We start from the raw sequence: 27,860 nt of genomic DNA on the forward strand, positions 1-27,860 counted from the left end.
GTCGGTGTGTTTTTTAAGAGCCCATAACGTTTACAGCGGGTGAAACGATGATGTATATAAACGCAATATCTATTTTTTGATGAAAACTTTAAAGGGGTCAGTGGGTCGATGGTTTTTACTGTGCCTGAGAGACACACACACACTACAGAGAGGGGGGGGGGGGCGGGGCTTAGTTGTGACATCACAAAGTGACAGGAAGTCCTGACGGCTGTTTTTTTTTAAAGGGATAGTTCAACATATTGGCAAATTGTCCCATTGCCATAATCCCTATAGTCATAGCAGTAGGTTTGTTACCTTTAATTGTCGGTGCAAGATGTTTTTAGAGCGGCGGAGCAGAGCCGTGAGCTGCTTTTTAGAGCTATGCTACAGAGGCTCATTATGGGATTTCTTGGTTTCCCTCATCAAACTCATCAAATACACAATCCAACAACTCCACAACGCTCTGGTGGACAAGTTGTGACCTGCACATTCACCACACTATGAGATAATAACACAACGTTACCACACAGAGTTGTTTTAGAGGGAAATACAGAGACTGATGATGAAAAACTGTCCCTGAAGGCAACATGCATACCAAGAAATCCCATAATGAGCCTCCGTAGCGTAGCTCTGAGCAGCTCACGGCTCTGCTCCGCCGTTCTAAAAACAGCTTGCACCGACAATTAAAGGTAACGAACCTACTGCTATGACTATAGGGATTATTATGGCAATGGGCAAATTTGCCAGAATGTTGAACTATCCCTTTAAGGCTCAGTTTCTGAATACAGGCTGTGTGCATTTCTCTGTGGACTGAGGCTTTGATACTTTCACAGTATTAATATAGAAGCTAGAGCTGCTTTATAATCACACTACACATGTTCTGGTTCTGGTTCTCAGAGCTGCGACAGAAAATAATAAATCAGTGTTATAAATATAAATATCATTTATCAAACTTGAATCACCGGCTTTGCTCAGAAAAATACACACAAATGTCGACTCTGTGTGATAAATGTCAATGTGTGAGTTTTAGTTGGGTTTTTTTTGTTCATGTTTGGTCGCTCTCAGCCGCCGTAGGAGCTGGAGCAGCACAGAACGGCCTTCTGGGTAATGTTCAGATGACTGTCCAGGTTTAGAAGAGATTCAGAAACGTTTTATTTCTGACTGAAAAGTAAAAACTTGTCGCTTCTGTTTTTGGTTTTAAATATCAAAGTGATTGATTGATTGATTGATTGATTGATTGATTGATTGATCGATCGATCGATCGGGAGCTGCTTCTGTTTCTTTGTTTCACGTGTTAAAACCCAGACGATCCTCCGACCACGAGGCGTCTGGTAATGATGTCACTGAGATGAACCAATGAGATGTGATTCTGGATTATTGATTATGGCAGATGCTTCATACGAGGAGTTAAAGTCATAAACCTCTGTGTGTGAGAGAGTGTGTGTGTGAACATGAACCATGTTATTGTATTAACCATGAGTCAGCAGCTTCACAGCTGAGTCATGTGACTGAAGGGGGGGGGGCTTTAACTTTTATCATGGAAATGAATAAAGCAGATTTTTACTATTTACTGACTTATTGATTATTATTGTTGATTATTGAGTATCGCTTATTGATTTGATTAAATTCACAAGATATTTCAGTTTTAACACCAGTTTGTCTGGTTATAAAGGAGATTTACACAAAACTAATGTTGCAAATTGTACAAAGGTGAAACTCTCTAACCTGGTTTATTATTAAAAATATTCACGTTTACTTTAAATTGACCGAAAAAGTTGCATTAATGCACATTTATTTATTAAACATGACCCACTCCAGAAGTAGACAGTGCAACTAAGGGTTTTATGAATCGATATCGGATCTTAAGTTTGAAATAAAGATCGATATGAATTGGAAAACAGATTTTTTCAACCGGGCCCTACTGCACATTATTCAGTTGTTGTCGTTCTGAGCTCAGACGTCCGTGCTGCCTTCAAGGTCCCCTGGGAAGAAAAAAAAAAAACAGGCAAAGCAGCGGCGAGAGGGAAATGTATGGAAATCCTGAGGTGGCGGCGACTCTCTGTGGTCGAACCGAGGTGAAGTCACCTGGTCACCTGGTCGCCTGCGGCTCCTCGTCCTCCGAGCTCCGACCTTCTCCGAGTCCGTTCATCTGTGACGACGACGTTGGAAGTCCAGAGCTCAGGTACAGAACCAGAAAACACTTCGACTGTGTCTCTTTTTAAAACTTTTAAAAACATCCTGAAGACAGAGACTGAACCTCAAGGTGGAAACGTTCAGTCTCAGGATGTCGGAGTTAAAACAGCAGAAACCAAAGTCCTCAAAGCTTCTCAGCTGGAGGTTGGAATGAGATGTACAGATGAAAATTACATTATTTTAGTCTGTACATTAGGCTACTTTAAAACTTTGTTAAAGGGATAGTAGCATTTTTTTTTAAAGTGGGGCTGTATGATCTACAAATAGCCCCTAAGTACTTTAATTTCAGTAGAAGACTCTCTGCACTCCTCCCGTTAGCAACGCCAGCCCATAATAGCCCTGCCCAGAGATTTACAACATACAGTGTTGTGAACAGACCCAAAGAAACGGCCTATTTTCACGGCCTAAAAGAGGTTTTACCTGAAAAAAAAATACACAGTTCCATTGTTCGCTATAATATAACTTTTTCCAGCCCTTCAAAGTGCAGGAAAAACACAGTTTTTATTTGGACCTAACCTAAAAATGCTACTATCCCTTTAAGAAAGTCACTATATACAGTGGACATTTGTTATTTTGCAGCTTTACATTAAAATCTGTAAAATTCTTATTTTTCTTCATCAATCTTCACTCACCATCCCATCATGAAGGCACAAACCCAGAATTTTAGAAATTTTTGCACTTTAAATAAATATGAAAAACAGTTTTCGGAGCCTTTGCTGTGACACTTTCCTTTATTCACCTTTGAGACGGTTCTACAGCTTCATTTGAGTCCAGCTGTGTTGAAGTCAATATTTTGGGCCGTTGGTTCGTAATTGATTTGGTGCTCGATTCCATTAGAAAGAAATTAACGACTTCTAATCGTACCGTTTTTCTGCAATCAATTGATATTAATCATAAATCAAAGAATCAAAAGGAAGTTGATTTAAACTCAGATAGGTTTCAGCAGATTTCCGTCTGTGTCATTTTTAATATAAAGACTGAGTTCATCATTTATAAATCAAGTATTATATCAATAACAGTGTTTTAGGAGACGTCAGTGATCAATGATGTCATTTATTTAGAGTCAGACAGTGATTTGTCCATAGATGGTTATGAAATATAAGAAACTATTTGAACTGCAGCATTAATACGTGTTTATACTTAAATAACTGTTTGTCTTCAAGAATTATTCTTTTACTAACAGATTATAGATGAGTTCATTAATCCAAACTGATTGGCGTCAATGTAGGAAGAAGGTTTAAATATATAATATTATAATGATTAACTAAAAAAAGCAATTGTTTCTTAATTAATTATATTGAATCATATATTATGTCTTTTTATATATGAGTTGATATTAACTACAACCAAACTCTGCTGTGGTCATTAAATATTTTATATTCATCATTTATTAATGCTTCTCCTCCTTTTCAAAACAAAACTAAAGAATTTTAGATGATTTTATTGACAAACATGAATTATAGATAGAAACATGTAGCTGTTGCTATAGAGACGGTGTCGATGCTTCGTCTCCGTCTCAGCTGACTCTGTTGTCCAGGTTACAGTACAGGTACATGGACACGATCATGGCAGCGATCTGAGGAGAAAAACAAGGTGATGTATGTTAATGTTGTAGCAGGATGATGAAAAGGAGGTTTAAAACATGTTTAAATGAAAACGGTCTGTTTTATATTCATGAGACGAGTTTGTTTCTGTCAGCAACAACAACACACTCACATGAACAAACTGATCTCTTCTGTGTTTTCTACTCTCGTCCACACAAAAATACTACAAATATGACTTTAATAGAAAAATACATGATTAAAATTAGTTATCATTTTGATAACTATATTTCTGAAGTTCATATCAAACCAAACTGTTTGAAAATTGGTCAAAAACTGACTTTCATGCGTGTCGGCTGCTCCACTGCCCGTTACTGTAGTGTAGTCTGTAGAACGATCTTCACAGAAAATACATTCTTCTGTTGCCGTTTTACGACAAACTGCTGATTTTTTGGCATGAAACATGATGTTTTAAGTAGGTTAAGGTCAGATATTTTTCTAATAACACAATTCAATCGGATCACGAAATAAAATTTTTAACTCCCGTTCACTTACATGGAGACTTTTTTTTTTTTTAAAGGCAGAGAGCCTTGTTTCTGCTGTGAGCGCTGAACTCCATAGGATCTGAATGGAAAGTAGACGCTGATAGCTCCTAATGCGACTTAGAACATCATGTAAAAGAGAACGATTTTTTATATAACTTTTTTATTGTCTAGTCTATGTATATACCTTTTATTATTACCATTATTATTAATAATATTATTTTGTCATGAATCTGATAGGACGCGCAAGCTGTCAGTCTGGGTGGGCCTGATCCGCCACAGGGTCAAAGGTTATCTGAGTTTGTGTAGATGAAGATCTTTATCAAAACAATCTGTACAACGTTATTTTTGAATATATACTGTATATATATTTGTTAATATTATAATCATTTTAAGGCCTGATTCTCCTCTTTTCTTCTAATTTTTACCTCTATGATCCCGATTCCTGCCGCGATTCCTCCCACGATGTTTGCGTGCTCCTTCAGTGTCTTCAGGATGTGTTCAAAGCAGCCCTGACCAGGAGGAAATCAGAGCTTCAGCCATCGGTCAAACTAGACGATGTTCATTCATTCATCAGTTGATCGGAGGTGAGACAGAGTCATGGTTCAGTCAAGTCTCTTTTTTTAGAGTTTATAATGTTGTTCACTCTAGTGGTCGGTGGAGGAACTGCAGCTGTAACTCCTCACACTCTGTCCAACCTGCTTGTGTCGTGTCGTGTCGTGTTGTGTTGTGTTGTGTTGTGTCGTGCGTCTCACCGGCACGGCGCTGCGTTGTGCCTCGTCCGGCCAGCAGGGGGCGCTGTTGGTCCAGCAGCAGCTCGGCGGGAGACTTCCTCCGTTCTCCTCCTCAAACCTGGAGCCCACGAAGTCGGTGTAGTTGGTGAAGCCACAGCAGTTAAGCTGAGAGATGGAAAGGTAGAAGTTTATATTAAAGCTCCTTCAAAATAAACGTAGAAGTTTGTGTTAAAGCTCCTTCAAAATAAAGGCAGATGTTTGCGTTAAAGCCCCAGTATGTAACTTATTTGGCTTTTTATTATCAAAAATCAAATCTGTCTTTCATAAATCCGTATTTCACTGAAGGTGAATCACAGCTGCATCCAAATGAAAGCTTTCTGGTCCCTTAGAATGAGTTGTTACAAGTCGTTACAAATACATAAGTGGGCGACGCACCGAACCGAGGCGGCCATGTTGCATCGTGACCGTAGGTAACCACAGAAACCCAGCGGAGCTGTGGGCTCGGCCTGTTAAAACTGTCACCACTGTGTAGTGTGAGGAAGGACGGAGGCACTGGTGTTGCATTCAGGTGCAGTCAGGCAGACGGCCGTCGGCAAACCAACCGGATGTCATTTTACTCCACCAGAGAAAGACGGTAAAAAACAATACGACATCACCATGACAACATGTTGTTGTCACGCCTGTCAGTCTATGCAACCGCACCGCTAGATGGGGGGAATTCCTACATACTATACCTTTAAAGCTCCTTCAAAATAAAGGTAGATGTTTGTATTAAAGCTCCTTCAAAATAAAGGTAGATGTTTGTGTTAAAGCTCCTTCAAAATAAAGGTAGATGTTTGTATTAAAGCTCCTTCAAAATAAAGGTAGATGTTTGTGTTAAAGCTCCTTCAAAATAAAGGTAGATGTTTGTATTAAAGCTCCTTCAAAATAAAGGTAGATGTTTGTGTTAAAGCTCCTTCAAAATAAAGGTAGATGTTTGTATTAAAGCTCCTTCAAAATAAAGGTAGACGTTTGCGTCAAAGCTTCTTCAAAATAAAGGTAGATTTTTTAGTTAAAGCTCCTTCAAAATAAAGGTAGATGTTTGTATTGAAGCTCCTTCAGTATAAAGGTAGATGTTTGTATTAAAGCTCCTTCAAAATAAAGGTAGATGTTTTTGTTAAAGCTCCTTCAAAATAAAGGTAGATGTTTGTGTTAAAGCTCCTTCAAAATAAAGGTAGACGTTTGTGTCAAAGCTTCTTCAAAATAAAGGTAGATTTTTTAGTTAAAGCTCCTTCAAAATAAAGGTAGATGTTTGTGTTAAAGCTCCTTCAAAATAAAGGTAGACGTTTGCGTCAAAGCTCCTTCAAAATAAAGGTAGATTTTTTAGTTAAAGCTCCTTCAAAATAAAGGTAGATGTTTGTGTTAAAGAATTCTTCAAAATAAAGGTAGATGTTCGTATTAAAGCTCCTTCAAAATAAAGGTAGATGTTTGTGTTAAAGCTCCTTCAAAATAAAGGTAGATGTTTGTGTTAAAGCTCCTTCAAAATAAAGGTAGATGTTTGTATTAAAGCTCCATACAGTATAAAGGTAGATGTTTGTGTTAAAGCTCCATACAGTATAAAGGTAGATGTTTGTGTTAAAGCTCCTTCAAAATAAAGGTAGATGTTTGTATTAAAGCAGAACTTTGCAAGTCGGCCGGAAATAGCTCGCTCCTTCGTTGGTTTCTCTTTTTTTCCCTCTCCGGAGCTCCCCCACAGTTCTGGGAGGCACATGTCACTGTCGTAAAACCTCGCCGCCACCTCCTCCACCCCCCCTACACGTGCTTGTGTTTACTGCTGTTTGCTAAGCCCTGCTAACACCGAGCTAACGCTAACACCGAGCTAACGCTATGCTAACACGGAGCTAACGCTATGCTAACACGGAGCTAACGCTAATACAGCCACACACAGGCACAAAGACACAGACATAGACACACACAGGAATAAAGGTTCCAAAACGCGAAGGTGTGTGTGTGTGTGTCATGATGTATTACATTATCTTATAAAAGACCCATGGTGTGTGTATCTGTGTTAGCATTAGCTCCCCGTTAGCCACAAGCTGAACTTCATCAGTAAACATTTCATGTTTCCATGGTTTCCTCCGACTTTCCGAACTCAAACCAATCACGATTCGTGACATGCATGGCGTCATATGCGTGCTTATCTCGTACTGCCGTAAGGCAGTTTCTCGCGATACTTCTATCCATTGACGAGATTTGTAACACCGAGACGGACGACTGATCTTGCAAGTGCGGTTTTCAGCCAGTGGGGGGGGTGAGCGCATTGGCCTAGACCCCATTCACTTCATAACAGGTCACTCAACCATCACAGTGACTCTGAGCCACAATAATTACAGCCCAAATCCTGCATAGTTCTGCTTTAAAGCTCCATACAGTATAAAGGTAGATGTTTGTGTTAAAGCTCCATACAGTATTGACCCCTTACACGTGACGTCACGTTCCACTCGCGATAGCTCCGGACGCCATGATGGACGGCAAAAGATCAGTGAACGTCAATGTAATTGAATGGGCGCGTTATAGCCCTTTCTGTGCATCATCACCCGGGCGTCCTCGCCCCTCAGGCCGCGTTTCCCCCCCATCCTCACCCTGCTGTCTGTATCATATCCCGCAGCACGGTGCCAGCGTGTATTGGATGGAGCGAGGAGGCCCAGGAGGGGAGGAGGACGTAGGAGGAGGCAGTAGTTGGATGAGCACCTCAGGGTTGGATTGTTGCTCGTTATGTCGCTTTTTACTTCACATCCCAAGAACAAATCTGTACAAGTTAATGAGACCATAACCTGCCAGACTGGTAATCCCGAAGGTATGTCCTACTGCTCTCTTATCACATGATAACTGCGTTTGCAACGATATCACTCAAACCCCATCCCCATCGATGGGCTCTAGATGATCGTATAGACCCAATCTCCCCCCCCGGCCTGCCGCCAGCTCTGCCAACCCGCACGAGCCAACCAGACCGTGACCCGCCCCCCCCCCCCCCCCGCCAGCAACACCCCCCAACCCCACCTGCGAAGCCCCCCACCCCCTGCACCGCCCCATCGCGCCCCCCCTCCTATCCCACTCCCGCCCCCCCCCCCCCCCTGACCCCACACTCCCCACCCCCTCACAGATAGTCTATACCCCCTCATAACGCCCCCCCGCACCCCACTCATCCTACCAGACTCCGCCAACCCCCAGCACCCTAAACTATAAGTCACTCATCCCCTCACCAGACCCCCCTCATCCCGCCTCATATAGACATTAGCAACCCACTGAATTCCTTATATCTAATCTACCCTACTACCCTAGTCTTACCAACCCCCCCTAATTAGATAAAATTGACAGCTCCTCCCATACCCCCACAGCACCCCATCAATCTCCCCCCATCTACCCCCCTCACAGCTCCCGCGCCGCTCCCCCCCCCCCCCCCCCCCACCCCCCCCCGACACCCCATTCCCCCAAGTATCCCCCGCCTATCCCCACAAAAGTATTAGTATGTGCATGCAATAAGTCGTAAAGTAGTCTTGTTGTACTCATGAGGATATGACTACATCACTATGTATCAATGACTCGAGGTCTCTCTTTACTTCGCTATCCCCCCCCTCACATGTACAGATACACCGATGTACCCGTCTCTTGCACCCTGTTTATCTGTCAGCTATCTCTCCCACCTTCATCTAATTGTGAGTACAACAGTTACGAGATAAGCAGCTGAGTGTGGCCGTTATCGCATCGCAAGTCAAATATGTTAGTAGTGACAAAGGCGTCGTTGTTTTATATCAACCACGAAAGATTCATGTCTAAGTAGTGTTCCACTTGCTGTTTTATGTGTAATATGTGATGTGTGTCAGTGTCTCGCGGTAACGGTTTAGTCAGAGAGATGTGCTCTTGCCACCTAATTCAAATTGTACTAGACTATCGTGGCGTGCTAGGCCCAAATAGCTGGTAAAAGTCTCCAGCCCGTTAGCGTGAGATCGGACTCAGGCTTTGTTAATTTCGTCAAGAGTATGGTGTACATGATAGTAAACTACTGAGCATGTTTAGCAGCAGCTGCTGCATGAGAGAGGTGTGGCTCTGATCTGTGCCAACTTGTGGTAACTGCCTTAGTCGTTTGTGGAAATTGCATGTAGTATAGAAGAATACAGCCCCAGATGTTGTATTAAGTTCGTACGCGTAGAAATATACGGAGTAAGGAACATGTGTACATTATATTCTAGCCCGTTGTTCCTTCAGTTCGATAACCTTACAGCTTAAGAGCTCAAAGACTGTCAGTTCCATGCGGTGAAGTGTTCGCGTATTCCCTAGTCGTGGAGTGTACCTCATACTCTTCGATATCCATAGCTCTCGCACATTGCTTGTGAAGTGAGCAGGGAGGAGGCACCGGAGTAGCAGACGAGTACAGTTAATGCATCAGTGGAGGCAGTGTGTGTCGTGCCAGGATGGTAGCGTATGATTTCATTAGATGGCGCGACGCCTGTACGGATGTCGACAGTTGCGTAGAATGAGTGAGTGTTTGTGTGTGTGAGAAGACGTGCTGTAGCGAGCTGGAGGAGGGTGCTTATGTTAGCACGATGAGAAGAAATGTTAGCATGTCTTCCTATGTGATGGATGGATGGGAGATGTATTAAAAGAGTCGTCTATGGTTCTATATTTGAGACTAGTGAATGTGTGGCAGATATGCCTCATCTGTCCTGAGACGTGTAGAGCACCTACTTGCTGTGTGTCTGTAGTTCTCGAACAGTGAAGCTGGATCGTGCTAGTAAGAACCCTCAGTCGGTCCAGCGAACTGCTTGTCTCTGTTGTGAGATGTCCACTGTACTAAGAGCTATTCCGACTATGCTCCCTGCTATCCTCGCACCTCCGTGTTATCTATGGTAATCTGATATTTTTATTTTGTGTGTCTGTACTCCTTACTATAGCGATCCTGGTGCGCCAGCTTTGTCCGACGCATCTTATAGGGTCACATCAGAAGAACAGACACGATCGAGCCATGCCGCCTTTTCATTGCCAGATGCTCGCAGATGCTGTGCGTAGACGCCCCAACGCCTTCAGTGCTTGTTCTCTCCTGGTACTCCTGACCAACCACATCTGACTAGCACACTTGGCACACCACAACACAGCCACAAGCACACACACGAGATGCACATAGACACAACCTCACACACAGCACGATTCGTACAAGAATTAATTAAATCTTCTCGCTCAAAGATACCTGGGATAATAATACGGCTCTGGAAACACAATGAGAAAAGTAATCATAAACTCAGTCATATATGGTGAGGACGGCGCCGTAATTCTCCATTCTTCTTCTTCTTCTCTACTTCCCTTCCACTTCCCACCTACGCCTGCTGCGGTCGTAAACGCTGGGATGGAAGGGAGGGTGTGTGTCGTCAAGTGCTGCTGGTGTCGCTGTGTGCCCATTCTCCACTCAGGGATTGCATCTCGTCAACGTGTGTGCTTGTGTAGTGTTGTTCTGCATCCGCGAGTGTGGGGCTTACGTGTACTATGCGTTGCTGACTAGATGGGCCTAGCTGGGATGGACTGCGTCTTCGATCTGATGACCTCCTGTACGACAGTGTATGACGCACCTGGTGTCAGTAGAAACTAGTCACGATCCACTAGTGGTGTTCACAATCTCTCACCCGCACTCAACCACTTCTTCAAAACTAAGGCGCACCACACTAGTAGGTTTTTTCTCCTGTTGTGACTGCCACATCCCCCCCATACGACCCCCCCCCCCCCCCCCCCCCCCCCCCCCCCCCCTAAAACCCCCTCGCCCCCCCCCCCCCCCCCCTCCCAACACTCCGTACCCCCCCACCCCCGCCCCCCCCACACACTACTTACCCATCCACCCCCTACCACCCACCCCCCCCCTCCCCCTCCCCCCCCCCCCTATTTTTATCTTGCTATGAGGTGCAACTGTCATAGCACACAAATCAGTCTGTACAGATGGCCACACAGACGATTTGGTTTACCTTAGGATACATAAGGCCACTCAAAGACGCGAGAGACTCCATGTGCTACCTCCATCGGAGCGCGTGCTGGCAAGTCTCAAACCATGTTGAGTCGCGTGGAGTTACACTATCCCAATGACACTATCAACACACATCACGCATGCAGCAACTCAAGAGAACAATCACCACACAACTAGTTCACGCACGTCTCTCGACCCACTGTCCTTCCGTCATTAGATCCTATCTTTGTTGGTTACTCACGATACTGTGTTCGTTTCCTAATACTATCTTAGAATGTGTACAAGCTAATATCCTAGTCGCGCTAACAGTCTCTGAGCAACTCGCTAAAAGATCACTCAGCTAACGCAGTAAGGATGAGCTGGAGAGATGTGTTGTGCTTGTTTTTGCACACGTGCGTGTGTAGACCTGGAGCTCGATTGTCGCTGAGAGTGCTTACAATGTCAAATAATCCACCCCCACCCCAAATGATACTGCGGTGTATGTCTGCAGCGACGGAGGTGGGCATATTAGAAGGGTAGGAACTGCCGGGAGATCGGTGGTGTTGTAGGAAGAGGTCTCCCTATCAGAGGGCTGGATTGTTCATGGTGAGTTATATTCCAAACTCAAATTTGAGTAGGCGGATCCCGACTGTTGTAGCGTGATGTGATTGAGCGGCCGGCTGTTGTGGACTGGGGGTTCGGGGTGTATCGGATATGATATACTGTCCATACCACACACTACCCACACCACCTCCACTCCCCCACACAACACACCAACACATCACAATCCGCACACAAACCACCGAACACACAACACACGTACGGCTCATCTCACCTGTCCAACATCCTCCCACTCAACTCATCAGATCTCAAGTGATGTCAGCTCCCCCTCTGAAACCCTAACTCTAACTAAGAATGCTGTTTTCAGATGACGTACCTCTACATCAGATTTTGTCCGACTGTACACCCTTAGTCTGTCGAGATCTGCTCACATCCCCCTCTCAACTGAACAGCTAGAATTCTGATTGATCAAACGCTCGACACCCAACATCCTTGACCTCCTGATCACCAGCCACTACCATCCTATATTCCGCATTATGACTCTTGTCCAACCTAGCGCCGCACTCTGAACAGAGCCTCATCCCAACGTAGCCGCGCTTAATTCACTCATAGCCTCACAGTCCGTAGAGATACCAAACCCCCTACTAGCGCCCTACGCACCCGCACTCCCCCTATAGAACGAGTCGACATGAGTTAACTATGCGACATTTGTGTGCAGACGCATGTGAATAGTGGTATATTGTGTGCCATAATCCTGATAATAGTCATAGCAGATAGAGTCTCCTGTATACGACATTACTCTAGATCGCGTTGGCCGTGCCCACTCATGCTACTAGATCTCTAACCTTAGAATACGAGCGCTGTACACCAGCCCGTGATCGGCACCCCGCACATATGAGAAACAGGTCGAGGATACGCATCGCATCGGGCTTGTCACCGAGCTTTGAACAGTTCGACGACGCTGGACGACTTACGAGTAGATTTGATGTTATCCATTCATTTCCGGACGCATTCCGTCATTGCTCATATGTGCTGGAAAATTGTTCTCCTAATATTACAGATCTCCGTCTACAGCTCTCGTATAGAGATCATACATCAAGTGCACCTAATCATTTTGCGTGTAAAAACGACCTCAGCCAGTAGGAGAGAACAATTGATGTAAGTCGTCCGAACCGCACACATCTCCCTCAAATCAAATAGCTCGCGCGTTTAGTGAGACAGATACAATTTTAAACAACAAGAACATGCGCACTCACAATGCAGAGAAAGTCTGTGCTGTGTGCTGTGAGCGCCGAATAATCTGCCTATGCTGCCTAAAAATTCTCCCGCTATATAGAGACGCAGAGATTGCCCCGCTCAGCGCGTACCCCTCGTCCTCGCTTCATCTTTCCGTTCTGCTACTCTTCCCCTCCCACTAATATACTAATATAAACTCGCGCCTGCTACCCCCCCCAGGCCCTACCACTGTTGCTCCTGTCGCATACTTCTCTCAGCACCGCCTGTGGTGTACACCTCCGTCGCATCGGTCCACTCTAAATCGCGCTACCCTCACCAGTCGCTCGCGCTGCTGCCGAGTTGTCCTGGATCCTGTCGCTGCTCCGCTGGCATGAGTGCCTCGCCCGCGTGCGCTACGGCGAATTCCCCTCCCCGATCCCATATCCCCACCATAACTCAGACCGCATCGCCCGCACCCCGCCCTTCCTCGGCATGCGTCAGACCCCCTGAGCAGCATCCAAACGGCTCCCCCCCCTGCTCTGCCTGTCCTCTTCGAAAAATCCCATCTGTTCTCCACTAGACCAGAATTGTAAAAGAGCATTGACTACTGATGATCTACAGCATCTCCCACACCCCCCCCCCCCCCCCTCGACCTCCCTCACTAGCGGCTATCCTATCCCCGCTGTGAATGAGCCAGCACGATGTGTGTGTCCTGTATCTCTAAGACTGATTTAGTTCAGCTACTCTTCTTTTAAACGTTATCATCTAACTAAAATCGCGTGATACTCCTACGACTGTGTCAAGCTATGTGTAGTGATTGAAATAGAGGAGAGACAGAATGTGTAACTCCTTCTTATATTAATACTTTTAGAGACTCCTCTTGACGTTTCGGACTGAAAGAGTGATGTATATCACTGCGATATGTAACTACATGGTCTAGCCTTGTCTCTGCCTGCTACCCGGACCTCCGAAGTACTTAATCAGAGAGTATTGTATCATAAACGAACAGTCTTAACCTCTTCGACGTTCTGACCATTCTGGTCTCTCATGAGTGTACATTATGAGTGTAGTATCAAAGCAAGCGGATGCATGATCAGCTTGACCCCGTAGAGCTGCTGTTGTTAGCTTTAACTTCGGTGCATAACTTCTGTGTGTCCTGATGTGCTAGCAGGTAGATCCTTGGCTGTCATCGCATCATTGACAGTAGTTGTTAGACTATGTCGCATTGTTTTGAGTCAGCACACTTCTGGCCGAGGCCTAAGAGGCGCACGCATTACTGAGAGATCGCAGATCAGGTGAGTCTATGTCTCAGTGCTAGATTGTACTATGATAGAGAGGGAATAAGATATTTATATTTAATATCTACTTTGATAGTAGTGTCTTGTCTGACACATCTCCGTCATTCAGTAGTCAGACTCCTCGAGATACCGTCCTCTTCTATTATTTGATTGTCGCACGTGCTCGTTTTCTATTATCGTATGTACCTATGCTCCCTCATCACGTGAGAAGTGACTGCCAGCAGCCGAGCCTGTCCAGCGACATCTAACATAGGCTCTACAGTCATATGTCAGCTACCTTGCCTAGACGTTTCTGTAGATCCGCCTGTCCTGTCCAGTGTCTCTATCTATCTACTACTCCTGACCGCATCCCTATGTCATCCTGTCACTGACAATTAAGGAGTATTAGGAGTCACTCATGTATCAATCGCCTCCATTCTACGACTCCTTGTGACCGTTCCTGATGCTATTGTATATGCTCGCAGTCGTTGTTTGAGCTGAGTTTCTGGTTCCGGAGGCGTTCACCTTCAGCTGCTCTAATGCGACTGTGACGAGCGCTGCTGGGCCGAGGATAAAAACTCCTGTTCTGTTGTATTTATGCAGAGCTGATGCAGTACTCACTTCTGCAAAATCCTGCCTCAATGTATCCTCTTCACTATACCTTAGCGCCGATAATAACTGTGGCGGGTGAGTACTCTCGACGTGGGCTAGAAGATATGTGATATGATGGCAAGTGCATGTGCCTCTCTGTGTATCGTGATATGTCTGTGGTCCCGCCTGCTGTAGTACACGAGAGGCACACCTACACACAGCACTGACACAACACAACTGGACAGCAATTGTCCAACTTGTAGTGCTCATGATATTCTTTAAAGCAGGTTACAAACAATCTGATATAGCTACCGTCAGCACTGATGAATTCCACCCCCGTGCCCACATGCATATTCTAGATTTATGTCAATACTACAATCCGGCATGCGTTTGCCATTCTATCTCACACTCGCTGTTTCCCCAGCTCTGGGCATGTCCCAGACAGTAACAGAGCTAACTTAATCCTTCCTGATCCCCGCCCAAAGTGAGAGGTAGCAGGGCACGGTCTTCTCGGCCGCGGAGTCACAGTCCATTAGCAGCTCCTGTATGTGGAGACGCCACACGGGTGAAACCAGAAAGAAACTACAGTTTTAGGTTTAAAGTAAGTTATTAATTTTAATTATATGTTAATTAAAACCACTGAGTCAATGATGGACGTCGCCGTGGTGATGGAGGATTTACATGGAGATAAAACCCAGAGAGGAGGTGAGAGGGTGAGGAGGAGGAGGAAGAAGGAGAGGAGACTTACAAATGAGGAGTAGGCCAGAGCCACGACCGCTGCTGCCACCTCGGCGATGAAGATGATGAGGACGATGGAGAAGAACTGCATGATGGGAAGAAGAGGACGAGACAAAAGTGAAAAAATAAATATCTTTATTTCCTGTTCAAAACAAAACAAAAAGCTCCCGTCTGTCACAGCCTGTCTTTTCTTCCTGTTCTTCAGACAATGAAATATAAAAGTGTGAGCAATCAGACAAAGTGCAGTTTAAGAACACAGGCGCTGTTCGATGGATTTCCATTGTTGAACTTTTAAGATGGAACAGAAGACTTAAAGTTAAATTAATTTTGATAATTTTAGTTCAGATTGGAGCGGGCAGAGAATCTGAATGCTTTTTTTTTCTCGTTTCAGTCCGAACACGAGGATCAGATAAGATAAGAGATAAGATGAGATACAACATCTCATTTGATCGTGAGGTATAATGGCTTTTAGTTCTCTGAAGAAAAAAAAAGTAGCTGATATCAGAAGCTACCGAGCTCTGAGGGAGAAACTGACTTATTTCTGTAATAGACACAGAGTTTCACCCTTTAAAGCAGAAGTAAGTGGTCCGGTCGTTTTGGCTAATGCTGCGTTCCAGGCAGGCTTTTGAAATCGTAAATTACAGCTTCAAGTCACAACTTACGACTTTGTAGCGTTTCAGGCAACCCACTCGTGTTTCTCCGACCTGTTTTACCGGTGAAAGTCACTATAACGGCCACTCGTAACTTCTGACCCGTGAACTCGTACCAGATCGAACTGGTACCACTTCACGGTCGGAAAAATACGAGTTTCCTTGAACGCACCATAACAGTCCTCGTCCCTACGTCGCCACATTCACGGCGTCCCTTGGCTGCACACACAGCCCTGCATGCCGTTCTCTCTCCTCATTGGATAAAAACTGTAGGATACGATAAATGTTTTCTCCTGGGCTCAGAGCAGAGCAGAGTGACTGACAGACCCGTGTTTCAGACCAAACACTCTATAGAAGTGATTGCTGTCGGAAGATACAACTATTTAAGACTTATATTAACACAAATATATCACATATCACATATACTTCTGCTTTAATTTAGAGACCAAATTTCTAACATGTGCTTTGACTGAAAGCTCCCCATCAATAATTAATCCCAGGTGCTTGTAACTGGTGACCAGCTCTAGAGATTTACCTTGGACAGTTCTAACTGAGGGGATATTCTCTGGGAGAACAGATGAATTTGAATAGGAATTACTTTGGACTTTTCAGTATTTAAAACCAATTTCACACGTCTGCACTGCGTCAGAGGCCGTGTTAGAGCCATTTTGTATATTGCACATAAGATGATAAATATTTAGATTTGTTGTACATTATCCTGATTTGATATATTTGAGGTTATAAGAGTGCCTATTAGTTAATAACAACTGCACTCTTCTTATTGGCTGAGATGTGCGTAACGTGATGTGTGCGTATTTTGGTTCAGTTGTGAGTATGGAGACGTGCTCATGGTTATTGCCCCATTTTGGAGTACTGCACAGCTTTTTTTTTGTTGTAACTTGAAGAAAGGTTTCAATAAACCCTTGTGAGAAAGAAGAACTGTGGAGTTTTTGTGGCTTAAGACACGCGTCAACTACATGCTCGTTTTGAAATAAAAAAGAGACGGAGCCACACTAACAGGCTGAGATTTCAATGCTTGTGCAGAATCATCCGCATAAAAATGGTATGAGGCATTTGACAAGTTTGAAAAGGTGGTCACTGAGGTGTGAAAAAACCACAACAGACCCTCGGTTACAGACAACCACAAGCTTCCTGCCTTTACATATAAGATGATTTTATAATAACCCAAAGATATGTCAAAAGCGCTGAGTGCAAACTTGTACTAGGTTATGCAAACTTATTCTGCAAGAATGCAATAATGTAATTGGACAATGTATGATGCCGCCTCCGAGGAGGAGCACATGGCTCCTTCTCGCTCTTGTGCCTATGTAACCTGATGTAACCAAATCTCTGTGTGCACTCTCGTACAGACTTTTGTGTGTATGACAGTTCACCTCTTGCAAGATAAAAATAAAGTACTTAAAGTGAAACCTCATTTTGCTGGACTTATTTTCTCTCTCCACAACAGGAGAAACCTACTGTGTGTGCGCTTTGTTTTGAAGAAGATGATGAGGTGCCGTGTGAGGATGTTGAACCCACCGTGAGCAGCAGACACTTGCTCTCCTTTTGCGCTGCGCAGCATCCCAGCAGCCCCAGCAGCAGCAGCACGGCCCCCAGCGCGATGCAGAAGAAGCCCACGTTGACGAACTGCATCCCCTGAGTGGAGAACGGGCCCAGCAGCTGCAGGAAGGAGCCCCCGTCCACGCTGACCCAGACCCCCATGGCCAGCAGCGTCAGCCCCCCCAGCTGCAACACAAGGAGGAGAACCAGGAGAACAGGATGAGGAGGGGATCGAACATGCGATCGACTGAGGCCCCGCGGCGTCACAAAGTGGGACAGGAGGTAATCCACACTTCACCACGGACAAGGACACGTCAATCAAGAGCTGCCTCGAGGTGGAGACAGCAGCTCCATCACCTCCTCCTCCTCCTCCTCCTCCTCCTCTTCATTCCTCCTCCTCCTCCTCCTCCTCCTCCTCTTCATTCCTCCTCCTCCTCCTCCTCTTCCTCCTCCTCCTCTTCATTCCTCCTCCTCCTCCTCCTCCTCCTCCTCTTCCTTCCTCCTCCTCCTCCTCCTCCTCCTCTTCATTCCTCCTCCTCCTCCTCCTCCCTCCATTCACAGAGGAGTCTACTATGTGAGGTAGAGCTGCAGCCTCAGGCCTCACGTCATGTGTCTGAGCTACGCTGGAGCTCTGCCTCCTTGACTCCACCAACTTTACACTTTACTAACACTTTTTACTTTACTAACCCCACCTTTATACTTTATCATCACCATCTTTACACTTAACCAACACTGACTTTACACTTTTGCAGCGCCACCTTTACGCTGCAGCAACACCGACGTTACCAAAACCACATTTACTTGTTACCAAAACCGACTTTATACTTTACCAACTTTACATTTTACCAACACCACCTTTACACTTTACAAACGCCACCTTTACACTTTACCAACACTTACTTTACACTTTACCGACACTAACTTTACACTTTACCGACACTAACTTTACACTTTACCAACACTAACTTTACACTTTACCAACACTAACTTTACACTTTAGCATTGCTAACTTTACACTTTACCAATATTAACTTTGCACTTTACCGACACTAACTTTACACTTTACCGACACTAACTTTACACTTTACCGACACTAACTTTACACTTTACCAACACTAACTTTACACTTCAGCAACGATAGCTTTACATTTTACCAACACCACCTTTTGCCAACACTAACTTTACACTTTACCAACTTAACCACCTTAAGACTTTACCAACACTAACTTTACACTTTATTTACCACCTTTACACTTTATCAACACTAACTTTACACTTTACCAACACCACCTTTACACTTTAGCAGCACTAATCTTACACCTTACACCTCAACACTGATGTCACACAGTGTAGGCTAACAGACAGAAATCTTAGGTGGATGAGTCGGAGGTCAGATGGAGGAGTTCCTCCTGCTCCTCCTGCTCCTTCAGGACGATCCACTGATCCTCTGGTTCAAGTCTTTGTTGAACTCTTCCTGTCCAACAATGGACAGAAAACTGAACTCTGTGGAACTGGTCCAACCTGCTGCCAACAAACAAACCAACAAACTGTGTCACATGTTTCATATTTCAGACTGATCCACCTGCATTATCTCCTCAGCCCCTCACCCCTGACTTCCCTCCTCCTCCCTCCTCCCCCTCCTCCTCCTCCTCCTCCTACTCCCTCCTCCTCCTCCTCCTCCTCCTCCTACGGTGATTTCATCTTCTTCTGCAGAAACCATGTTTGAAACCTGATATTGTCTGTCAGACTCTATCAGTCGCTGCAGCCCCCACCATGTCAGAGGCCGACGTCTCCCATGTGGGAATCAACCCCCTCCATCTTCTCTTTGTCTCCCTGCTCCTCCACCTATCTTCTCCCTCTCTGTCTCTCTCGCTGTCTCCGTCATGGCTCCAGCAGCTAAACGCGATGTGACAGACATATTCCCGTCTACCTCCACGTCGGCCTCCATCAGGCCTCAGCAGCTTTAATTACAGCCGGCACGCTGGAGGAGGAAGCTCGTGGTGCTGGAGGAGGAGGAGGTGATGCTGCAGCACCGTGAGCAGGTGGAGGCTCTGTCACTCAGGGGCGTTTCTAGACACTCTGGAGGCCCCAGGCAAGAGGCCCCCAGCCCCCAACCGGGACCACAAACATGAATCCAAAAATCCCAAACTATTGATGATTCAATTCTGCATACTACCGTATTTTCCTATATGCAACTATATGTCGCACCGGAGTATTAGTCGCATCTGTCAAAAAGTACATCATGAAGAGGAAAAAAACATATATAAGTCACACCGGTTTATAAGTCGCATTTATTTTTCACACATTTAATTAATAGCCGGGACTTATATAATGGCCGGGGCTTTGTTTACACGGCCGGGTCAAAAAAGAAAAAAAAGAAAAAAGAAAAACAACTCCGTTGCCTGGAGCAAACTGACGAGGATACGATCAGAAACTCTTCGTGGACTGTCTGTGAAGACTGACGGGAGTGAAGCCGACCTCTCTTCTGCTTCAGAGAGCGACAGCCTTGCACTGTCGGACCTGGGTCTCTGCTCCGTGTCCGTAGCCCGGTCGGGACCGGAGCAGAGACCGAAGATGGACTGCAGAACACGCTGTGAAAATACTCTGAATTGACTGGGAGTGAAGCGCTATGGCGCAACGGAGACAGGTCCGACAGCGCAGCCATACATCTATGAGGAGAACAGCACGTGAGGAAGATGTAGAGGAGCTACTGAATGAGGAGGGATTTAGAAATAAAAGCCTCCCTTCCCTCTTGTGGTCATAGTGTAGGCTATATTTTTGATATATAAGTCGCTTCTGAATATAGTTCGCATGACCAGCCAAACTACAAAAAAAAAACGCGACTTATAGTCCAGAAAATACGGTATGCCAATGCAGTCTACCTTGGCTACGTTGGTCCAAAGTGCAAAAACATAGAGGGTTTTTACAAAACGGCTCTTAAATTGTATGACGGTTACATTTTTTCGGACTATATATTTTCCTGTTGTTTTGCGTCCAAGTCACGTGACTCTCAAGTTTCTGGTCGTGAGAACCAAAAACATAGCAAATATTTCAGTTTTAGTGGAAAAGTCAATATTTTGAGGTAGCCTGGCTAATCTATGATAACCATGACTAATAACAAAAATGTGCACACGTAAATAGTAATGTTTGTCCAATCATTGGTTTTATAGACTTTACAAACATCAGATTAGTCTAAACAGCGATATAGTGACATGACAAACTAGATAGGCTACAGTATATAGGCTAGCGAAACTCTCGTCCGTCACTATTGTTCGAATGGAAGTAGTTGTAAACAACGGGGAGATTCGTCCTATTGCCTGGGCTTCCTGCCCTGTTGCAACGCCTCTGCTGTCACTTCAACGCTCACGTGTTCAAAAACCACAGAAACTAAATCAGGTTTTTTTTTGACAGAGAGAGAGCAGATGGAAATCCATCCCATCAGGGTCAGAGGAGACGGGATGGATAACAGGCTGCAGGATGGGAGGCCACGGACCCTGGGGGGGGGGGGGTGTGAATGGAGAGAGGAGATAGGAAGATGCCCCCCCCCCCTTTACTCCCCCCTTCCCGCCCCCATATTCTCCTTCTCCGATTGAAATGGAATTGGTTTGGTTCTCTGAAAGGACTCGAATGAAAGAGACACGAGCCGAGTATGAAACCGTCTCCATGGGTTACGTGACCTGATGAAGGCCAGACACCGAGGAGGAGGAGGAGGAGGATGAAGATGACGTTAGACCTCAGCCCTCCTCTCATCATCACCATCATCTTCATCATCATCTTCATCACCTCTCACTAATTGTGCCAAAGTGTGTGTGTTTTGTGTGCTTCTACATGTTTTGTTTGTTTATATTGTAAAGTTCACATATGAGTGTAAATAAATAATTGATTTGTTTGGATAAATAGTTGATTAAAATAGGCAAAAGATTAGTAGGCTACAATTCATTTGATTTAATTCATGATAAGTTAAAAAGGATTTTTTGTAACCTTTGTTACTGTTGCTTTAAGAGCACAGAGGCAGTTGAGGCTTGGCTAGGAATGAGCCACACAGTTTTCTTACCGTAGTGCCTTTGTTGAATGAGAAACTTTGATTTTGGATTACTCCTGTAATAAGATACTTTGTAAAACAAGGAATAAATACATTCTTTCTAATCTATTTACACCGGAGTCCTGTGGACATTTTTTCCATGCAGTAAAGGTGCACGAGTCAAGTTAACCCGGGCTAAAAGCTTCAACTCCCACACTAATAGTGGATGTTTTCAGGTCATTTGCAGCTTCACGGTTTCTGTTTCATTTGACTCTTTTCACTTGTTCATTCATATTTTCATGTTTTTATTTGTCCGTCTGCTGCTGAGTGGTTAAAGCACATCCCATGTTGGTATTGTCCAAAGCAGAGATCGCTGGTTCAAATCCTGTCCATCTCTTTCTGTCTTCCCATGTCCATGTCTATAAGTCTAAGCTGCTGTTCAGTTCCTTCTCCACATAGATCGGATCTTTAACTTTAACCGTTTTCTTCTAAATGAAATGGACAGATGTGGCTCCACGTGGGGAAAATGATGAGTGCAGGAGGATTCAGCTCCAAAGATCCGCTCATAAAAGCCAGAAATTAATTTAACAGGCTAAAAGTTAATGAGATGAAAAACTGCAGCAGCACACACACTCACACAAACACACACACACAAGGTTTACTCACAAAGATGAGCAGGTTGAAGATGACCATCATCAGTTTGACAAATGTGAAGCAGCCCATTTTAATCTGGTGGGGAAAAAACAAACAGAAATCAAACTCAGCTGACACACACACACTTAAAGGGATAGTTCAACATTTTGGCAAATTGGCCCATCACCATAACCCCTATAGTCATAGCAGTAGGTTCGTTACCTTTAATTGTCGGTGCAAGATGTTCTTAGAACGGCGGAGCAGAGCCGTGAGCTGCTCAGAGCTACGCTACGGAGGCTAAAGGAATTTCTTGGTTTCCCTCATCAAACTCATCAAATACACAATCCAACAACTCCACAACGCTCTGGTGGACAAGTTGTGAGCTGCACATTCACCACGCTATGAGATAATAACACAACGTTACCACACAGAGTTGTTTTAGAGGTAAATACATGCAAAACCACTGATGCACGTTGCCTTCAGGGACAGTTTTTCATCAACAGTCTCTGTATTTCCCTCTACAACAACTCTGTGTGGTAACGTTGTGTTATTATCTCATAGCGTGGTGAATGTGCAGCTCACAACTTGTCCACCAGAGCGTTGTGGAGTTGTTGGATTGTGTATTTGATGAGTTTGATGATGAAGGAAAGCAAGAAATCCCATGAGCCTCCCTGAGCAGCTCACGGCCCTGCTCCGCAAATCTCAAAACAACATGCACCGATAATTAAAGGTGATGAACCTACTGCTAGGACTGTAGGGATTATGGCAATGGGCCAATTTGCCAAAAATGAAATTGAACTATCCCTTTAATGACGTGTTAACAATAAAAGGGAGGAGTCTTACCTGTGTGTATCTCTGTGTCTCTTTAAGTCTGGAGTTGTTGATCAGATTGAATCCAACAGAAAAAGTCAGGATTCACTGTAACGGACGTACCTGTATCACCTGTGGCTCCAACTGACTAAATATCTGCTACAGCCCGTTGTGGACGGAGGAGGAGGAGGAGGAGGAGGAGGAGGAGGAGGAGGAAGAGGAGGAGGAGGAGGAGGGTCAGAGACAGAAATCTGAGGAGGAGGCCGGTCTCTGGTCTCTCCTGGGGCGGCAGGTGGAGCAGTGGGCGTGGTCACCGAGGAAACAGGTGAGTGAGGCCCAGCTACACTATGCAGGACTATGCACATTATGTAATCTAAATGTAATCGAGGATGAACTGCATTTTGTGTTTCATTTTCATTGTTATATGACGAAGCCAGAACAGGCAGTTTTTGTTTCAGAAAATGCAAAATGTGAAGCCTGAGTTGTTTTGGGCTGCTGCTGATGAGGTAAAGTTGGAATGGTTTGGATTGGATTGGATTTTACTTTATTGTCCCGAAGGGAAATTTGTTTTGGGCTCGGAGCCACTGCATATACAAGACATTCATACAAAATACTTTCACACCTTTAACACGCATTCAAAACAGTGAAGGGTGCTTCCACTCTATTACAAATAGGTCAGTAAAAACAGTCTGTAGAACTGATCAGATCAGCAGCTCTTTAAGTTAAAGTCCTATGTGCGCTGTGGTTCAACAGAGAAAAACTAAACCAATGGAATAAAACCAACAATACATAAATAAACTAGTGCTACATTATATATAAAAAAGAATTATATGATCAAGAGTGAAATAATAAAAGTAATGAAACAGTAAAACTATACAAAAAAGAAAGTAGGTAAAAACCGGTCGAATTAGTAAAGAACTTACAGTTCTGCCATTAAGTGCTACATATTATTGTTTAGTGTTTTAATGGCGGAAGGGATAAATTAGTTCTTATATCTATTCAATCTACTTTTAGTCTACTTGCCAGCCCATGGGGCCCCATTGTGAACCCGGAAATGTTGAGTACTCCAAAGTTTTATGTTAGAAATATATAGTATGGGTCCCCAGTATTCAGAAACTGCTGGATGCTAACTTATATATATTGAGCAATTAGCATAATTGACATAATTAGCATAAATTAGCATAGTTGCCTATATGGGCAATATTTCAACAAAATTGACTTAGCTGATCTGGGCAATATTGGAGTGGTTTTAGGGGTTATTGATGATGCTGAATCCATTTCTGACATTTTCAAAATTCAAAATGGCTGTCTAAACCGGAAGTGACCAGATTTTAACCGCCAGTGGGCCGATTTTGATGGATTTCAAAATCTGGTCACTTCAGAAATGGATTCAGCATCATCAATAACCCCTAAAACCACTCCAATATTGCCCAGATCAGCCAAGTCAATTTTGTTGAAATATTGCCCATATAGGCAATTATGCTAATTTATGCTAATTATGTTGGTTATGCTAATTGCCCAATATATATAAGTTAGTATCCGGCAGTTTCTGAATACTGGGGACCCATACTATCTAATTCTAACATAAAACTTTGGGGTACTCAACATTTCCGGGTACTCATTGTTGGCAAGTAGACTATTTTGGGGACTCTGAGCCTTCGTCCTGAGGGCAGCACATCAAACTCTGGGTTGAGGATGTGTGTTGGGTCGTTAAAAATCTTTTGTGCTTCTCAGAAAAGAAGTCTTTACTATACTTTCATAAAAAGTGCCTGGTCAAAAAGAAAAAGTGAGAATTCCATGTGGTTTTTGTTTTTGTTTTGTTTTGTCTGTGCTCTGATGAGTTTGTTTGGTGTCTAAATATGAAATGTGTCTTGTAAGCCCTGATAGGCTGGGCGCCTTAATTGGTGCATGACACTTAATGTTGTACAAAAAGTTTACACACCTGTTCCCTAAAACTGTGACCAAGTAACAACACTTCAACCCACTTTAAAAGATCATATTTTTTTAATTTTACAATCTTATATTTTTTTTGACAACATGGATAAAATTTAGATTATTATAGTTTTTTTTTAAATATATTTCTCCATACATAAGAGTAAAGTGATTTAGATAACATGATTACAACAGCAGAGTAAACATTAAATCATTTGTTCCCTAAAACTGTGAAAAAGTAACAACACTTCAACCCACTTTAAAAGATCATATTTTTAAATTTTACAATCTTATATTTTATATTTTTTCATTGACAACATGGATAATCTTTGTTTTTTTTTAAATATATTTCTCCATGAATAGGAGTAAAGTGATTTAGATAACATGATTACAACAACAGAGTAAACATTAAATCATCCAAGTTATATTCATAGCGACACAAACATCTGGCAGATGATTAATATGATCAATAATCTTTGATAGACATTTTACACGTGCTGATATTTTCCACATCCATAATATAATCAACGTGTTAAGTGCCAATAACAATAAAGTAATAAAGTTTCACCATCAAACAAAAATAATCTAATCCAGAAGTAGAAAATTAACCGACAAAACCAGAGAAAACCCAAGAAAAACCATCACAGTCTGTATCAGTGCAGACAAACCTACACATACAGTCGACTGCAGCATCATGATGAATCTCACTAAACACTCCTGTTTACTTGAGCTCACACAACTCAGCTGTGGTTCCAGCTAAAGACCAATACAACAAGAATCCAGGATGTAGAGGCTGAGTGAAGGTGGTCTGGACTCTGTGGAGGAGAGTCATGGTTTCAGTGACGCTGTAGAAAGACAGAGTACCTGCCCTGTGATCCAGGTACACTCCTATTCTGGAGGACTCAGGGCCTGAGACGGAGGTAACATTACTGTTATGTCTGAATCTATAACTACCACTGAAGCATTCTAATGACCAGGATTTGTCACTGTTTCCAAATCCAGATTCAGACCCTGTTTTCCTGATGTTCTTGTAGGAAACTGCTATAGAAACGTTACCACTCCACTTCACCTCCCAGTAACAACGTCCTGTCAGACCCTCTGGACTCAGGACCTGGTACCATCCAGTGAATCTGTCTGGATGACTTGGATATGACTGGTCCACACTCATCAAAGTTACTTTTCTGTTCCTGTCACTCAATGACAAAAGTGTGTTTGCTGTGTTTGAATCCAAAATGATTTGTTTTGAATATCTCCAGAACTCAGCTCTGGTCTGAGGTTCTCTCTGCAGCGGTAAAATTTCCACCTTTGACCACTCCTCACCGAGAACAGCCTGCAGTTTATCTCTAGCCTTTGACACTGCTGCTGTCACTTCCTTAAAATCTGGTCGCTTGACGGTGGGTAACTGCGTTGCTTCACCCAGATGTGGCAGAGAGGGGTAGTTGTTTAGGAAATGGAGGTGGTCCTCTGTGATTGACAGCTGCTCCAGACCAGAGTCTTTCCTCCTCAGCTCAGTGATCTCCTGCTGCAGCTTCTCCTCCAGCTCTTTGACTCGACTCACTTCAGTTTCCTGTTGAGATCTGATCTGCTGCTTCACCTCAGACCTTCTCTTCTCAATGAGTTGGATCAAGTGGGTGAAGGTCTTCTCACTGTTACTAACAGCTTCATCAGCAGAGAGGTTGATGGCCTCCGCCTCCTGTTGAAGCACCTTCACATCTTTCTCTCTGTCCTGGATTCTCTGTTGGATCTTTTGACGACTCAGCCCGAGCTCCTTCTGTTTCTCAGCCCTTTCTGCTACAGCTGAGACTGTGTCGTGGCCTTTGTGTTCATCCATGGAGCAGAGAGAACAGATACACTGCTGATCAGTGCGGCAGAAAATCTTCATCACCTCATTATGGCGAGGGCAGATGTTCTCCAGAAGTTTAGAAGAGGCTTGGACCAGCGTGTGTTTCTTCAGTGGAGCTACGTCGTAGTGAGGCTGAAGGTGCTGCTCACAGTAAGAGGCCGTACACACCAGACAGGACTTGACGGCTTTCAGCTTCCTCCCAGTGCAGTAGTCACAGGCCACGTCTCCAGGTCCAGCGTAGGAGTGATCAGGTGAAGCAGCTTTCAGTCCTACCTTCTTCAGTTCCTCCACCAACTCTGCTACCAGGGTGTTTTTCACCAGGGCTGGCCTCGGTGTGAAGCTCTGTCTGCACTGAGGGCAGCTGCATGTGTTCTTCTGATCATCTTCACCCCAGTAGTTTTTAATACAGCTCATACAGTAGCTGTGTCCACAGGGAATAGTCACCGGCTCCTTTAGAAGATCCAGACAGATGGAACAGCTCAGTTTGTCTCCATCCAGCTGAAACATTTGCTGCGCCATTTCTCCTCTACAGCCGTCGTCAGTGAAGTCAATAAGTCAACTTTCTGTTTCCAGGAATAGAGCTGTTCTCTGAGCCACACAAGCTCTGACACGTCACTGGTTTCCTCCGCTGTGTAAAGAGGAGGGTGTGTGAGAGGGGAGGGAACAGTGAACAGGCTGAACTCTGATAGCAGGAGGAGGAGGGAGAGGTCGTCAGACTGGTTTGTGTCAGGAAGAGGAGCAGTGAGTCAGAATATTTACTTGACTTTATGTGTTTATTTGGATGGGACAGTGCACATTAATGGACAAAAACATGTAAATGTGCCGGATTATAGCAGGATGCTAATTTCCGTCCGGAGTCCCATAAACATAAAAACAGTTCAATGACAGTACACATTACACATAATAATGTAGACAACACAAAAAGACAAAAAGGCGACTATGACAATGAAGAACAAGAGTTTCATTCTGCGAGATAAAGTGCATAAGTGCTGGGTTAAAGTGACAAGTGCTAAAGTGCAAGACTGCATAGGTCCCAGGTTTTATTGCATAATGCCCTATAAAATCATTTATCTAA

The 27,860-nt window shown here is 44.1% G+C and overlaps 2 protein-coding genes across 3 annotated transcripts; both read right to left on the bottom strand.

The window, feature by feature from the left end:
• Positions 1-3,688: 3,688 nt before the first annotated feature.
• Positions 3,689-22,290, bottom strand: tspan1 (tetraspanin 1). Its single transcript, XM_085773188.1, has 7 exons — positions 22,234-22,290; positions 17,526-17,732; positions 15,347-15,421; positions 14,703-14,809; positions 5,011-5,191; positions 4,684-4,767; positions 3,689-3,748 (listed from the first exon to the last, which is right to left on the bottom strand). The coding sequence occupies exons 1-7, from the start codon at positions 22,288-22,290 to the stop codon at positions 3,689-3,691; spliced, it is 771 nt and encodes a 256-aa protein (XP_085629314.1).
• A 2,878-nt stretch (positions 22,291-25,168) lies between these two features.
• On the bottom strand, positions 25,169-27,320 carry LOC146989298 (E3 ubiquitin/ISG15 ligase TRIM25-like). 2 transcript variants are annotated; one of them, XM_085775234.1, is made up of 2 exons: positions 27,089-27,320; positions 25,169-26,890 (listed from the first exon to the last, which is right to left on the bottom strand). In XM_085775234.1, exons 1-2 carry the CDS (start codon positions 27,302-27,304, stop codon positions 25,664-25,666), a joined length of 1,443 nt encoding a protein of 480 aa, XP_085631360.1. In that variant the 5' UTR covers positions 27,305-27,320; the 3' UTR covers positions 25,169-25,663. The 2 variants fall into 2 exon arrangements, with proteins under 2 accessions (XP_085631360.1, XP_085631359.1); XM_085775233.1 differs by having other exon boundaries at positions 25,169-27,320.
• Positions 27,321-27,860: the final 540 nt, after the last annotated feature.

The sequence above is a fragment of the Trachurus japonicus genome, chromosome 4 (genome assembly GCF_045865225.1).
Source record: "Trachurus japonicus isolate A0001 chromosome 4, Traja_1.0".
Taxonomy (NCBI): Eukaryota; Metazoa; Chordata; class Actinopteri; order Carangiformes; family Carangidae; genus Trachurus; species Trachurus japonicus.